Source organism: Corella eumyota, chromosome 1 (genome assembly GCF_963082875.1).
Source record: "Corella eumyota chromosome 1, kaCorEumy4.1, whole genome shotgun sequence".
Classification (NCBI taxonomy): Eukaryota; Metazoa; Chordata; class Ascidiacea; order Phlebobranchia; family Corellidae; genus Corella; species Corella eumyota.
The window spans coordinates 15,828,966-15,841,561 of NC_137490.1; the positions used below are offsets into that span (position 1 = coordinate 15,828,966).

A 12,596-nucleotide genomic window follows, 5' to 3' on the forward strand; every position below is an offset into this window, starting at 1 on the left:
TTCAAGGAAAAGCGAGAAAAACAATACTGAAAAAACATATCTTGTGGAAAAGCGGCTTAAGCCTTTTCTAAGTAAATTTCCCTAATACACAGAACGCATGCAAATTACATTACAAGAAAATCATTATTTCTACTGAAATAAGATTTCGAGTAAAATGTTTGTTTAATGTCTGTGTAATATTTTTAAGCGAATTTTTGCAAAAATGTTTGATAACAATCATTCTTTTACAGCCGCCCCTCCGTGCCGAAACTGACGTATGTTTTCGTATTCTATTTTGACAACATATCTAATCGCAGAGGTCACTTATAGGCGCGTACTTTCCAACTTGGTCGATTAAAATAGTCCGAAAATTTTAACCAGTTACGGCATCGCCTGAACAATTAAACGCGCATGCCGATCCGGTGAGTTTTCTTCGAAGTTCCAATTCCTGAAAAAAATTGTTAAAGCTGTGGCCAGGTTTATTAGAACAATAGCAATATTGCCAACTTTAAATGTCACAGTTCCCAGAATTACAATGACGCCGCTTCCGTTTTGGCTATAATCACATTCTGCTTAAAATATAAATGTGTATGGTGCCACTATCTAACATTCAAAATCAAGCACAAACAAAATTGTTATTCGATGTTTTTGCAGTCATTTGCTATTTAAATCATCCATGTAACTTACTCGGAAAGAGTTGGTAAAAATGGACGTTTTTTTTCTAATCTGATATCGAGTATGCATGCGATTAAGTTAAATTACATGTTTTCAAATCGGCTCACGCATTCTGTTTACTATGAATCACCAGAATAGACCGCCGATGGCCCACGCAAAATATAACATAAACAAAAAACATCCCAGGGTAGTAGAACTCTTTCGAAATACAGATTTATAAAAAGCAAGTGGTGTATATTTAGAATCCACAAGTGCGGGTTTCTATTTTTGTTCCCGCGCCCTTGTTGAAATGCCAAAAGTTATCGGTATTAAATATTATGACAAATTACAATTTACGTATTATGCTTGACCTTAGTCGCCGATAAAATCTTTAAGGTCACTTGTGATCTGAAGATTACAAAACGACTTTAACAATTGTTGTTACAGCATGGAAAAGAAAAGTTTTAATCCTTGGCTGTGTATTTACCTGAGTAAAAAATGTCATCTGCCAATGTTTGGAATGTAATTTTGTACTTATCAAAAAATTGCATTTTGTTATATTTCTAAAGACTTTTAAAATGAAATGTGATCCAGGTTTGCGAATTTAGCGTTGTTTTTAATCCAAAAATCTTTTATTTTTCGAAAAGATGCCACAATAGCGATTTTTCTATCGGCCGTTTTAATTGGCATTTCGCACAGGTAGTAAATGATAAATTGTGTTGTTAGTATAAACTAACCGGGTACTTTCCATCTAAGCCTTGTTGTCTCGCCTTTGCATCCTGTTGCTTAACCCATTGTAAGCCTATTAACGTCTCATTTTGCTAGGTTTTAATAAGGAGCCAACTCGAAACTTAATAACCATTTCGTTAATTGCAAAAATGTGACAATGTTCCGTAACCAAAGGTCAACATGTTTCTCCGAAGATCGCAAACGGTCCTTAGTGCATATTATGCAAATGCTGTAAATAACTTAAGCTTGCTTGGCCCGAAACGTTTTGCGCACGCCTCCTTACAAGATCGTGTCGATTAAATTAATTAACGGTAAACAACTTATTGATATGTGACTCACGACTGTCGGGCTGGGTTGAACATTTGAACCGTCGTTGTTTTTAGCGCAGCATTTCTATAAATGGGTTTCTCCTAACCGCGTGACGTAGCGCTTCCTCGATATTACGTATTTCAACAACAACGACCGCGAATTTCGATCGATCCTGTACGGCGGTGGCTTGCGTTGTGTAAATCGATCTAAATACGGGCATATTGGACCGGCGCAACCTATAACCAACAAACCAATCGAATTGGAGGTTTACAATGCGCAAACAAAACCCAGTGTGTGCCTACCGTCGGCGATGATACACTACCAAAGGAAATACATAAAACAAGGAGGTAGAATTTGGCCTGTATGTTTGGACTTGATAACACGTGACCTATTATGACGTCACCGATAGGTAGGCGCTCCGCCCAATACTTAGGCGGTGACGTGATTTTCATACAACGCTGTAGAGGCGTGATTGGGCGAAATCACATAAACATGATCCAGGGCTGGGTCGTCCAATTAAAACCTTAGAACGTGATTGGTGTTTTGAAACGTCTTGTGCCATATACAACTACAAAGACAATATTTTCACTTCGTGACTACTTTTGTACTTTAAACCAATTCGAACAACGAAGTACTACGTCATCGTTGTAAAATGACAACACCGGCAACACAGCAAAAAGATAAACGCTTCCAATCGTTTATACAAACACGCAGGGGTTGGTGTTACAGTGTTAACCGACGTGTATTTAAATTACATTTTTCACCCTTGCGCACAAGGTAACTTAAGAGAGCTTAAATTAGAAATATGTGTTTCCCTTTTCTATTTACATACGCCCTATATATAAAGAAAGAGGCCTATCGCGATTTAATTTGGACAGAAATGTCTGATTAAATATAGAAATAATAAAACAGTTATTTATTTTGGAAACATATGAATTTATTTAATACCCTATAAAGGGCTAAATCGAGAAATCATGCAAATGTCCGCGATTTTTAACCGTATGACGCACAAGCAATAACCACGTCATATTTTTAGACCAAAAAGCTATTATATTCAGGACGCCCTAGCAATATATTTTTCTTTGTATAAAGCGAAAGGCAATTTCCTTTTAGTGAGAGGCAGTCAGGCATCGCACAACATAATTTAGACTTTTTTTTTACTTTAAAGGTATTAGTGTTATATTTGGCAAAAAAAGATTATTCCTGGCGCGCTTTTAATAGCACGCACATCCCGAAATAGCATAAATCAGTTGATATCTTTATATAGAACCTTTTGTGCACCTTTATAATTATTCAAATTTCCAAGTCCAGTTAAATGGACCGGTAACGAGAAAAATTTCCTAAATTTGGAAGTTTTGTAAAGTAAAACCCGAATCATTGTTCCGTGATGTTGTGTTGTTTATTTATGGATCGTTTGTGCCACAAGAACTGTCACAAAAAAAAAAACTATTTTTTATTTTGTTTTAGTCATAACATCCCATCGTCGCTTTGTCATAAGTACAGGCGATTTCGAAGATTTAGTCGGATCAAGGTAAAAAACTCGCAATAACACAAAAGCCACGGACGATGCTCGATTGCATTTACGTCAGCGCACTTGTGTCGGGAATTTAGACGCCCTCATTGCAGACGTAGCGTGACGAGCTGTTTCCACAATGAGATTAGATGCAGCTTTTGTGGGGAATCCTACATATTTTTGCAATTTTAGTCGCTTTGGCGATATAAAACAGGCTTTATAACCATAGCGATTTTACACCTTCAAATAATCGAATAAGAAATCGTAAGCAGAGAAAAACGAATGCGGAAATTCGTCCATATGTCAATACAAGATAACGAAAAAAACGACAGATCGAATTTTTGCTGAGTGTAAAATACGCGATGTTGTAACTCGGCGTCCCATTGGAACATTAGTTAATTAGTCGCTAGAATGTTTTATCTAAGCAACAAAATCTGTTGTTCAAAATATGAAGGAGATTTTTGAGAACGCCTTTCATTGTAAAAATAATGTTGACCATTAGTTTTGTGTTACCTGAAAATTAAAAACTGGGGGTTGATAGAATTGGTTGTTAGCATTATTTGTAACATTTTGCAAAACTCTTTAAACCAACAATATCTTTTTCGATTAAATACCATGGAAAATGGAAATAGTTTTTTTTTTTTGTAATAAACACAATGGGTCGACAGTTGTTTCCTGACTATTAGGCGCCTGCTTTTCTTTGCTATTAAATATTACACCGAATGTTTTCTTAGCTGAGAGGGCGTATTCCCAATCGCACATTCGGCGTTAGGAATCGATTGTTAGCGCTAACAAAGCCTTGTGCTAGCACCACTGGGCGTGTCCAAACCCGCTATGGCTCGATGGCCTTGTGTTTTTGATGTGCGGAATGCAGACACATTGCTTATGGTTTCACTTCGGGTTGGCTAGGTTTGTTGGTAGCCGAAAGCGTGACTCTAACACGCTGGGGTTGATGCAAAAGGGGAGAAGATTACGTCATTGGAAGTTTAGACGGCTACTTTTTTTGTTGTATTCTGAGTATACGTAACGCCCCCTTGATAAACGAACTGCTCTTGAACAATGCACTGCTATTGTTGAAACCCAGGCTTACAGGTTACGGTTCGCAGCAACTTGACTGCGTATTCTTTCAAGCCATACAATCTATATCAGGCATGACGCCTTTTTGTGCTTCTGACTCGATTTTATTTAAGATTTGGGGTTTTACTGTTTATTTTTGTGCTCAAAAACAACAACTAAGGGTATCTGTAAAAAATTAGGTATGCAAATTAAGGGTAATTTATAATAATTTATAATCGTTAAAAAGTTTTAGTTTTACCGCTTTTTGTTTGTGAATTATTTAGTATTTTTTATTAACTAGAGTGTATAAACTACTCGAGTATTATATACAACGAGTTCAAAAGTTTTTTATAGAAATTTATGTTGTATCAGCCGCAGCATCGGCTGAGTTTAAAATGTGCATTTAAATTCTCGCACGTATGTGCTACGTTGTTAGGGGAAGGCAAGCTGCTGCACCACGCCATGCAAGTATTATTTCCTGTTGTGCTATTACGCAACTGATTTATTTCTTTCTTTTATTCTCTTACCTCTTGATGTGGGAGTAGAACGTTGGCAATTTGATGTTTAGCTAATCAGGGGCGTGGTACAGCGCCAGTACTAAAAAAACGAAGATGAACTCAACTTGGGTTGGCAAAAAAGGCAGCGTTTCTCTCTTGCCGATTTTAAGCGGTCGCGCAATAGAATTACAGTATATAGCCTGGCTTACAAGCTAGAAGAATGTTATTCCAGTTCTGTCAAGCTCTTGTTCAGAAGTTTATTTTAGAACCACATACGTGAAACAAGTACTCATCAAAGTGGTTAGCTTATATAACATTAATGATTAAAACGTTAGTTATTTTTTGTTATCGAATGGCAAAGGTGATCTTTTCAAATTAACTTTAGTTAGAATTTTGTTACATAAGTTTATTTATAAATAAAAGTTAATTATAAAGGAGATTTATTGCCAAATTAGTTTATAATATATAATGTATTGTCACAGAAGTTTATATTTAGGACTAAATATAATTTATTTAAATTTAAATCGTAATGACACCAATGGATTCGAACGGATTATCAAAACAAGCCGAAACAAAGACCGACTTGGACCAAAAAGAAACTTCTGGTAATGACAAAACACAACGGCTATCACCAAGTCCAGAAACAAAACAAAACGGAATTGAAAAAATTTCTTGTTCCCCAAAAAATATTTCTCCCTCTTCGTCTGGACATTTCGCGAGTGGGGCTTTAAAAAGGCGCCGAAAAGAATCGTCGCCCATCTCGCTGAGCAAGAAAGAAAGGATTCTACAATCGTACACTAATTCCCCGATTACTGAACACACGAATAAAAGTTTTGAAGCACCACATGGCAACCTCAACAGAAAACGAAATCTTATTGAAATCGCAGACGAGCTAGCCTTGTCCGGAAAACGCATGGAGGAAGCTTCTGTTCTGGAATCAATCAAAAAAGAGAAGTGTACGTGGTTGCTTGTTGGCGAGGACGGAAATGTACTATTAAAGGCAGAAGCAAAGCCTGAAAAAATTGTAAGTCAAATATTTACTTGTTTAAAACGCGGTTAAGAATTTATAAGTAACTTATTATCGTCCGAAACGCATTGTAAATTATCGACACACATTATAACGGTGTATTTATATAAATAACAAGGGCGTTTTATGATGTTTAACATGTGTTAAAGATTGATTTTTGTTTTAAACAGAACGACCACTACGTTGTTCGTCAGCCTTCCGTTGGTAAAATTCGACGAACAAGCTGTGATTCGTCACCTCATGTCACTGTTGAACCTTCGAGGAGATCGCCCGAACCCCGCAACTTCTCCCATTTAAACCTGTGCCAAAATAAAAGCCACACAACATCTGCAGCCCTCCAGTCTCGATTTCAAAAAACAAATTCATTGGACAGTGCCTGTTGCTGCATAGCAAAACAATCAGCCTTGAAAGCTGGCAAAGACAGTAAATCTGACGACTGTTGTTTAGCGCTCGATTTATCAAAGCGATCAGAAACCAAGCAGTCACGACCTAAACTGGTGAAATCGGAAAAAGCGACTTGTGATGACGTTTTTCCCACAAAAAATTCTTCCTTTTCGGTTCGTAGTATTATGTCCCTCCCACACGATGACGAAACCAGTCGACCGACGAGACAATCAGCATTTTTACCTGTCAACCATGGCCGATTCGACAATTCGATTAAAACGGAAGAAGCAACAGAATATTGTAAGCAAATACCAAGGCTCGCGTTTGAAAAAGTTAGTCATTATATTATAAAAAAAAAACTAAAATGGGTTTTATTTTTCAGGTAGCCGAACTAAAATCCCAACCCGGCCTCAGATTCTGACGTTGTCGCCGCCTAATTTTCATTCAAGTTTTCATCAGCACATCCGCAATCCCTTACAACAACAACGTCGACCCTCCCCCACATCCTCTTCGCCGTCGTCTTCTCCTCACTCGCACCACAGCGTGACGTCATCAGCTGCCGAAAAAGCTCATGCCTGGAGTTCAAATAGAATGCCGTCGGCTAACGACTCTGCTTATGGTAAAAAAATTGACCATAAATAAAATAAATAAAAATATTATTCAAAATATAATCTAAAAATAAAACTGTTATACTCATGGCTGGTATAAAAACCTGTTTGTGGTAATACCAATGATGTAATCTCGAAATCAGTAACGTGAACGGTATTTTTACCCGGTAACTCGGTAAGTTATCATGTGGTTAAATAGCATTAAACAATGCGGTTACCACGTAATTTCTGTTGCGTATACTGTTACAAAATTATAAATAACGTAATGTTTTTTATTGTTATTTAGGTTCTTCCCCTGATGACGTCACCGGACGGGGAGCGTTCAGCAATTCCCTAGATCATTCGATTTACGATCGAGCGAAAAGTATGAGCCCCCCTACTCCGATTTCCCCCGAGCACCATACCCCGACCGGTTTCGTTCCCCCAGTTACCCACCCACTGTACATGTTTTTAACCGGACAGAGGGTTAGCGATTTGGACGCGATGTATCAGGGCTTGAGGTGAGTAATTTGTAAACAATGGCGTTTGTGATTTATTCTCGTCTTAATTACGAGCGTAATTTCCTTCGTGGCACAACATGATTAGTCGTCTAATTTATCTGTTGTTATGTTTTGAAATGTTAAACATCCCTTGAAGCCATTCTTAGCCGAGCTATTTAGCTGCGACAGTAAATCGTAATTGCCACCGGTCGTATTACGACTGTAAAGTTGACGGATAATTTAGCTTCGCTTAAGTGCTGTGGTATATTGTTTATAGGTCTTAAAATTATCGGCAGGCCTTTAGCTTGGTCTATATTTAACCGGTAACACACCCGAACTGTCTAAATTACCTTTTGTTATTTATTGGTGGTCCTGTACAACATTAGCTCTATTTTAGTCTCGAGTTTATTTATGTAGGTCAATCTCATTAACACAATGTCAAATGTAAATATTTATTTTCGTTTACAGATCACACCCCTACCCCTCTTCAGACAATTTCGATCCCTCACAGCGTTTTAGCAAGTCACTGCCAGCGGTAAGTTATGACTTTTTTATTGCTGCGTTGCAATAATTTGAGGCAACGCCTTCTTGATATACATTACACGTTCTCATGTGATTTATTGTCTTTCTTTGTTTATAGCACAGGAAGTGACAGCTAGGTTTTATGATAATTATACGCTAGCAGTTAAAATAGGTTACTTTGATACATTTTACCACTTCACACTGTATTTACATAACGTTATTTACTTGCAGGCGACCATTAGTCATCTTCTACGTAACAGCCCGCGCAGAGGAAGTCCAATGCGAACCACGCCACCGAGCCAGAACGGCATGCGAGCTTTTCTACACGGGCCACAAATAGACCGAAGCCCGCCACGCATGGGAAGCTATCAATTTCACCCCTACAACTTAAATGGGCGAAAAAGTAGCGTCGGTGACTCGTCAGCTGCCCCAGTTCACTCCCCCGTCTCGCCAAGAGTGGAAGGGTCCTATCAAGAGTCGAGGTCCTCCCCTGAAGAGTCTATCATGATGGGATACCCGGATATTGACTCCAACTTAGCTTCATCCAAGAAGAGGCGAATCCACTTGTGTGATTTTGATGGTTGCGAGAAAGCTTACACTAAAAGTTCGCATCTTAAAGCACATCGCAGAACCCACACAGGTAAGAAATCGTCACTTTCCTAATTTCAAGTTGTTGATCTAATTCTAAATTTAACCGAATCAAAGAATAAAACGCAACCTCGCATAGTTGCGTTATTTTAGGCTAGTGTAAACCTGAATAGAAAAATAAGTTGTATTTGTGTACGTTTGTGATTTCCCCCGACCTTATTTGGGTTTATGTAAGGGTGAATTCCAGGAAATATATCGTCGCTTCAGATTAATTCGGCCTTCAACTTAGTCGTTTATTAACGATTCGCATCGGCGAATACCAGACTCGGATACGCCCCTTATGTCACTTTACTTTACAGCTGGCTGGCCGATGTTTAATTAACGCAGAATGAACTGAATGTGCGCTTTGTTAAAGGGTGGTGACACCTAAATCCATTATTTATTGGTTCCGCCGTTTGCGGGAATAGTTAATAGTTAAAATTTTATTAGCTTAGACGAAGCGAAAGATATTATGTGTTTTGTTCGGGCGTTGGTCTATTGTTGCAATAAGTATATATAAATTGCTTGTGCATATTTTAATCTAGTGTACAACGGCAATAACCTCACATCAGTGCAATTTATAATACTCTATTTGACACAATCAATCAGTTTAAACAGAAATTCCCTTCTAAAATCGTGCTAGAATATGTAAATTGAAAACAAAGCAATCCATTCTCTTTACTGTGTTGAAAATAACGATACGTTGTTATCAAGCCGATATTTCAAGAGCAAGCCCGTCACGCTTTAATAAAGCTAGCTATAAGCTTAAACACTCCGTCTGTGTTTAGCCTTTTCTTGATGTGAGTCACGGGTACGCTGGCTGGAAAGGGAGTCAACCGCTTTGGTTATATCAACAAATTGCGATCGGAATTTCCGCGCCCGTTATTCAATGCCAATGAATTATTAAACGAGGTTTCAATTAGTTGTTTATTTCTTGCGGCGAAAGAATTTTTATTTTAGTGGTTCAGTCACGCCTTGTACCTAACCCCAAACACAGGTGGTTATTTATTCGGGCCATTTTGTCGTGTTTACTTTTCCCTTGCGACATCGTTATTATACAAGTTACAACACGCTCGGTTTTTAATCATCGCAGTGTATGGTATATGCGCGCACCCCTGTACATATATACAGAGCCGGTCTGATTTTATGCAGTGTAAACACATTCAAAAGTGGTTTACGGAGATAAAGAGTCTTACATTATGATAGACTTGTCTATCACCTCGTTAAATTCTAAATCCTTTATTATGTGCATGATGCTTACTCTTAAATTCCTTGGCAATTTTTTTTGCTTTTCGGGCGTTAGAACTCAACGCTTGATTGGGTTTGAATAAGATTCGACTTTCGTTGGCTGATCCCATTACCCACAATATGATATATTTTAAAATAATACGATTGTGTATACAAAATTGAACAACGATTTTGTTTCCATTAGGTTTGAAGGTGTAACTGCCGGCATTATATATTTAACAATTTAATTTAAAAAATCACACGTCTTAATTTACATAAACAATAAAATAAAAATTTCCAATATTTGCAATTGATTGAATTGTGACGATTAGAGCGGAGACAAACAAAGGCGTTTCCTATATAATCTGTGCTCGGTTTCGTCCACCCGTGACGCGTTATCCAGTTTCGTCGAGGCAGCCAAGCCAGACAATTGTTCGAAAATGGGCGGTGGTTGTGATTTCTCGTTGGAAAACGAGCCCAATAGCCCTGCGTGATTTCTGCCTTGTCTGCGCTAATGTGCGGTAACGCGGCCGCGTGAAACCCAGTAATGCATGTCCGACCTTTCGCTACTTATCGGTCGCTCGCAAACTGCTCGTACTAGAGAACTGTTTATTTCCCTTTTAAACCAAACAGAACGGAAACATTCAGCACCAAATGACCTCGGCGACGGGTAATAATGCGCGGTAAAGTCTCCACGGTTCGGGGTCGAGTTTCACCCCTAATTGACTTCAGTGGTTTTTGCTGATTACCGTATACGCGGAAACTTGACGTCATTTCTATTTGCGGTCAGCTGCCACTTTTCACAACGTTTCTAATCTGTACGAACGAGAATTCCTCAGGCCGTAGTAGGTGGACCGTGATGTAGTTTGCTAAGCTGGGCGAACTAGCAAGAATTGCATTCAATTACCCAAGTAAATTGCGCAACGAACGATGCTGTGTGCAAAATACAGTACACTTAAGCCGCTGTGCAAAGAACAAAGGTCGCGGGTTTTGTATGAAGTTCGCTGTTCGATCAAGTCGCAACTTGTCCGCCTAGTGCACTTGTCTATTTTCAACTCTTATACGGCCACCATCGCAACTTCAGTGTGCATTTTAAATGGTACAAACGTGTTTAAGGGTTGAGAGGCAACGCCCTGTGATTGATAGCCAATATAGAGCAATTCCCTTGGCCTGGCCTACTAACAATAAGGCGTTGTCTCACAGCTTGTCCAAATATTATCTAATAATCTTTGCTGTGCGTAACAAAGACCGTTTATATAAACAACTTGGCTTTTGTGTAGTCCCACCTTATATAAAATGTAGTTTTTTTTTTAAAACCAAACCCTACTAGTTTTTCATTTTTTATGCGAGCTTCGTTTTAGGTCAAAATGTTTGAATGGTCGGAAAAGGATGCGAATTGGTTGATTACTTTAAAGTTAAATGGCTTCGACTTTTTATAGTTAACTTGTTTATAATCAATACGTTTTTCGATATTGCATACACTTCGTTGTCGTACTATTAAAATTACAAGCAACCTAATGGATTTCTTTAAGTTTGATATTTTGTAAGAGATCGTTTTACTTGTAAATTGACATATACACGGCAAATAACCATAATTATGTTTTCTTAAAACAGGAGAGAAGCCTTACCAATGTACGTGGGATGGTTGTACTTGGAAGTTTGCTCGCTCAGACGAACTAACTCGACATTACCGCAAACACACCGGCTACAAGCCGTTCCGATGCCGCCAATGTGAACGTGCTTTCTCGAGGTCTGATCACCTTGCTTTACATATGAAACGACATCAAATGGTGAACGCAAGTCCGACATGTGAATCTAAAGTTAGCAGATAAATTGTGGTTTTGTGAAGTTGTTTTAGCACTTGATGCCATAGCAACTATAGTCTACGCCTGCTGTTACAAACGCCAAGGAATTTTCTGTATTTATTATTAGATTTTCTATTTATTTAAATAGGGAAACTTGCGAATAACAAAATATTTTTTAATTTGTCACTAATTTATGTTTTACAATATTTTGTGCGCCATTGCCAATAAATGGCAATTTCCACACTTTTGCTAAGTTGTATTTATATCTAATTATAATAATTTTCCATAAGTTGTTAGCGCTTCTATTTTAAGTACACACTATTTAAATTTTGTTATGATTTTGGGTGCGGGAGTTCCTACTGTCTATTTACCGGACAATTAAACATATAAACTTGTTCTATAAAGTTCTTTGCAATTTGTATATTGCTTTTTTGTTTCTTATTTTTTGCTTCTATTTTATTTTTACTGGTATTTTTTGGAACCTTTTTTCTGGCTGTATCTTTTCGCCAAGCATGTACACAGAGCACTTAAAATGTTTATACTCGTTGTGAAAATTGTGGTTTTCATAATTTTTTTAAAATACACTTGCTAAAAATAAAAGTTGGTTTGTTTATCTTTGTAAGTTATTGTATAAGGAAAGTCATTGAAACAAATGTAGAAATTAAAATGCACCATTGCAAAACAGCTTAATTGTTTATGTTTTTAAATCGATTAAATTTTTCACAAAATAAAGCAGAAATTACTAAATTTTTAAATTTGTTAAGAAACAAAACACAGAATATTTTAGTAAGTCTTTTGGTGGTATATTAAATTTTTTAATCAAGAATCAAGGATTTTTTGTAATTATTTTAAAAACAGTGTAAAAGGGAATGATTGTGTAAACATAGACCAAAAGAGGTATTAAGGGAAAGAAATTTCTGACATTGGGTGTAATAATAAATTGTTATGTATGTGTTACGACTGTGTTTAAAACCATTGTAGTGAGCTATGCAGCTAACGCCGCTTAAAACTGATTGCTACTCAACGACACAGGCTTTTGATATTTTAAAAATAACAAAATAAATTTTTTATACATTATTTTATTAATGTTAAAAACAATGTAGAACATTTGTAAATCGGTGACATGATGTTTCGTTTCGTTTCGAAAGTGTCACATTGCAGTTACAACTGCGTTTAATTT

The 12,596-nt window shown here is 37.4% G+C and overlaps 1 protein-coding gene across 1 annotated transcript; it reads left to right on the forward strand.

Moving 5' to 3' along the window:
* The first annotated feature begins 5,223 nt into the window (after window positions 1-5,223).
* Window positions 5,224-12,009, forward strand: LOC145763980 (uncharacterized). The gene is made up of 7 exons (XM_082575539.1): window positions 5,224-5,761; window positions 5,935-6,448; window positions 6,531-6,767; window positions 7,043-7,256; window positions 7,704-7,770; window positions 7,989-8,397; window positions 11,226-12,009. Exons 1-7 carry the CDS (start codon window positions 5,267-5,269, stop codon window positions 11,441-11,443), a joined length of 2,154 nt encoding a protein of 717 aa, XP_082431665.1. The 5' UTR covers window positions 5,224-5,266; the 3' UTR covers window positions 11,444-12,009.
* Window positions 12,010-12,596: the final 587 nt, after the last annotated feature.

Bases quoted from the DNA above. Each gene is read 5' to 3' on its own strand.
- LOC145763980 (XM_082575539.1), top strand. From the start codon at position 5,267: ATGACACCAATGGATTCGAACGGATTATCAAAACAAGCCGAAACAAAG. The intron at 5,762-5,934 runs GTAAGTCAAATA...TGTTTTAAACAG, and splicing joins AAGCAAAGCCTGAAAAAATT to AACGACCACTACGTTGTTCG. The intron at 7,771-7,988 runs GTAAGTTATGAC...ATTTACTTGCAG, and splicing joins TTAGCAAGTCACTGCCAGCG to GCGACCATTAGTCATCTTCT.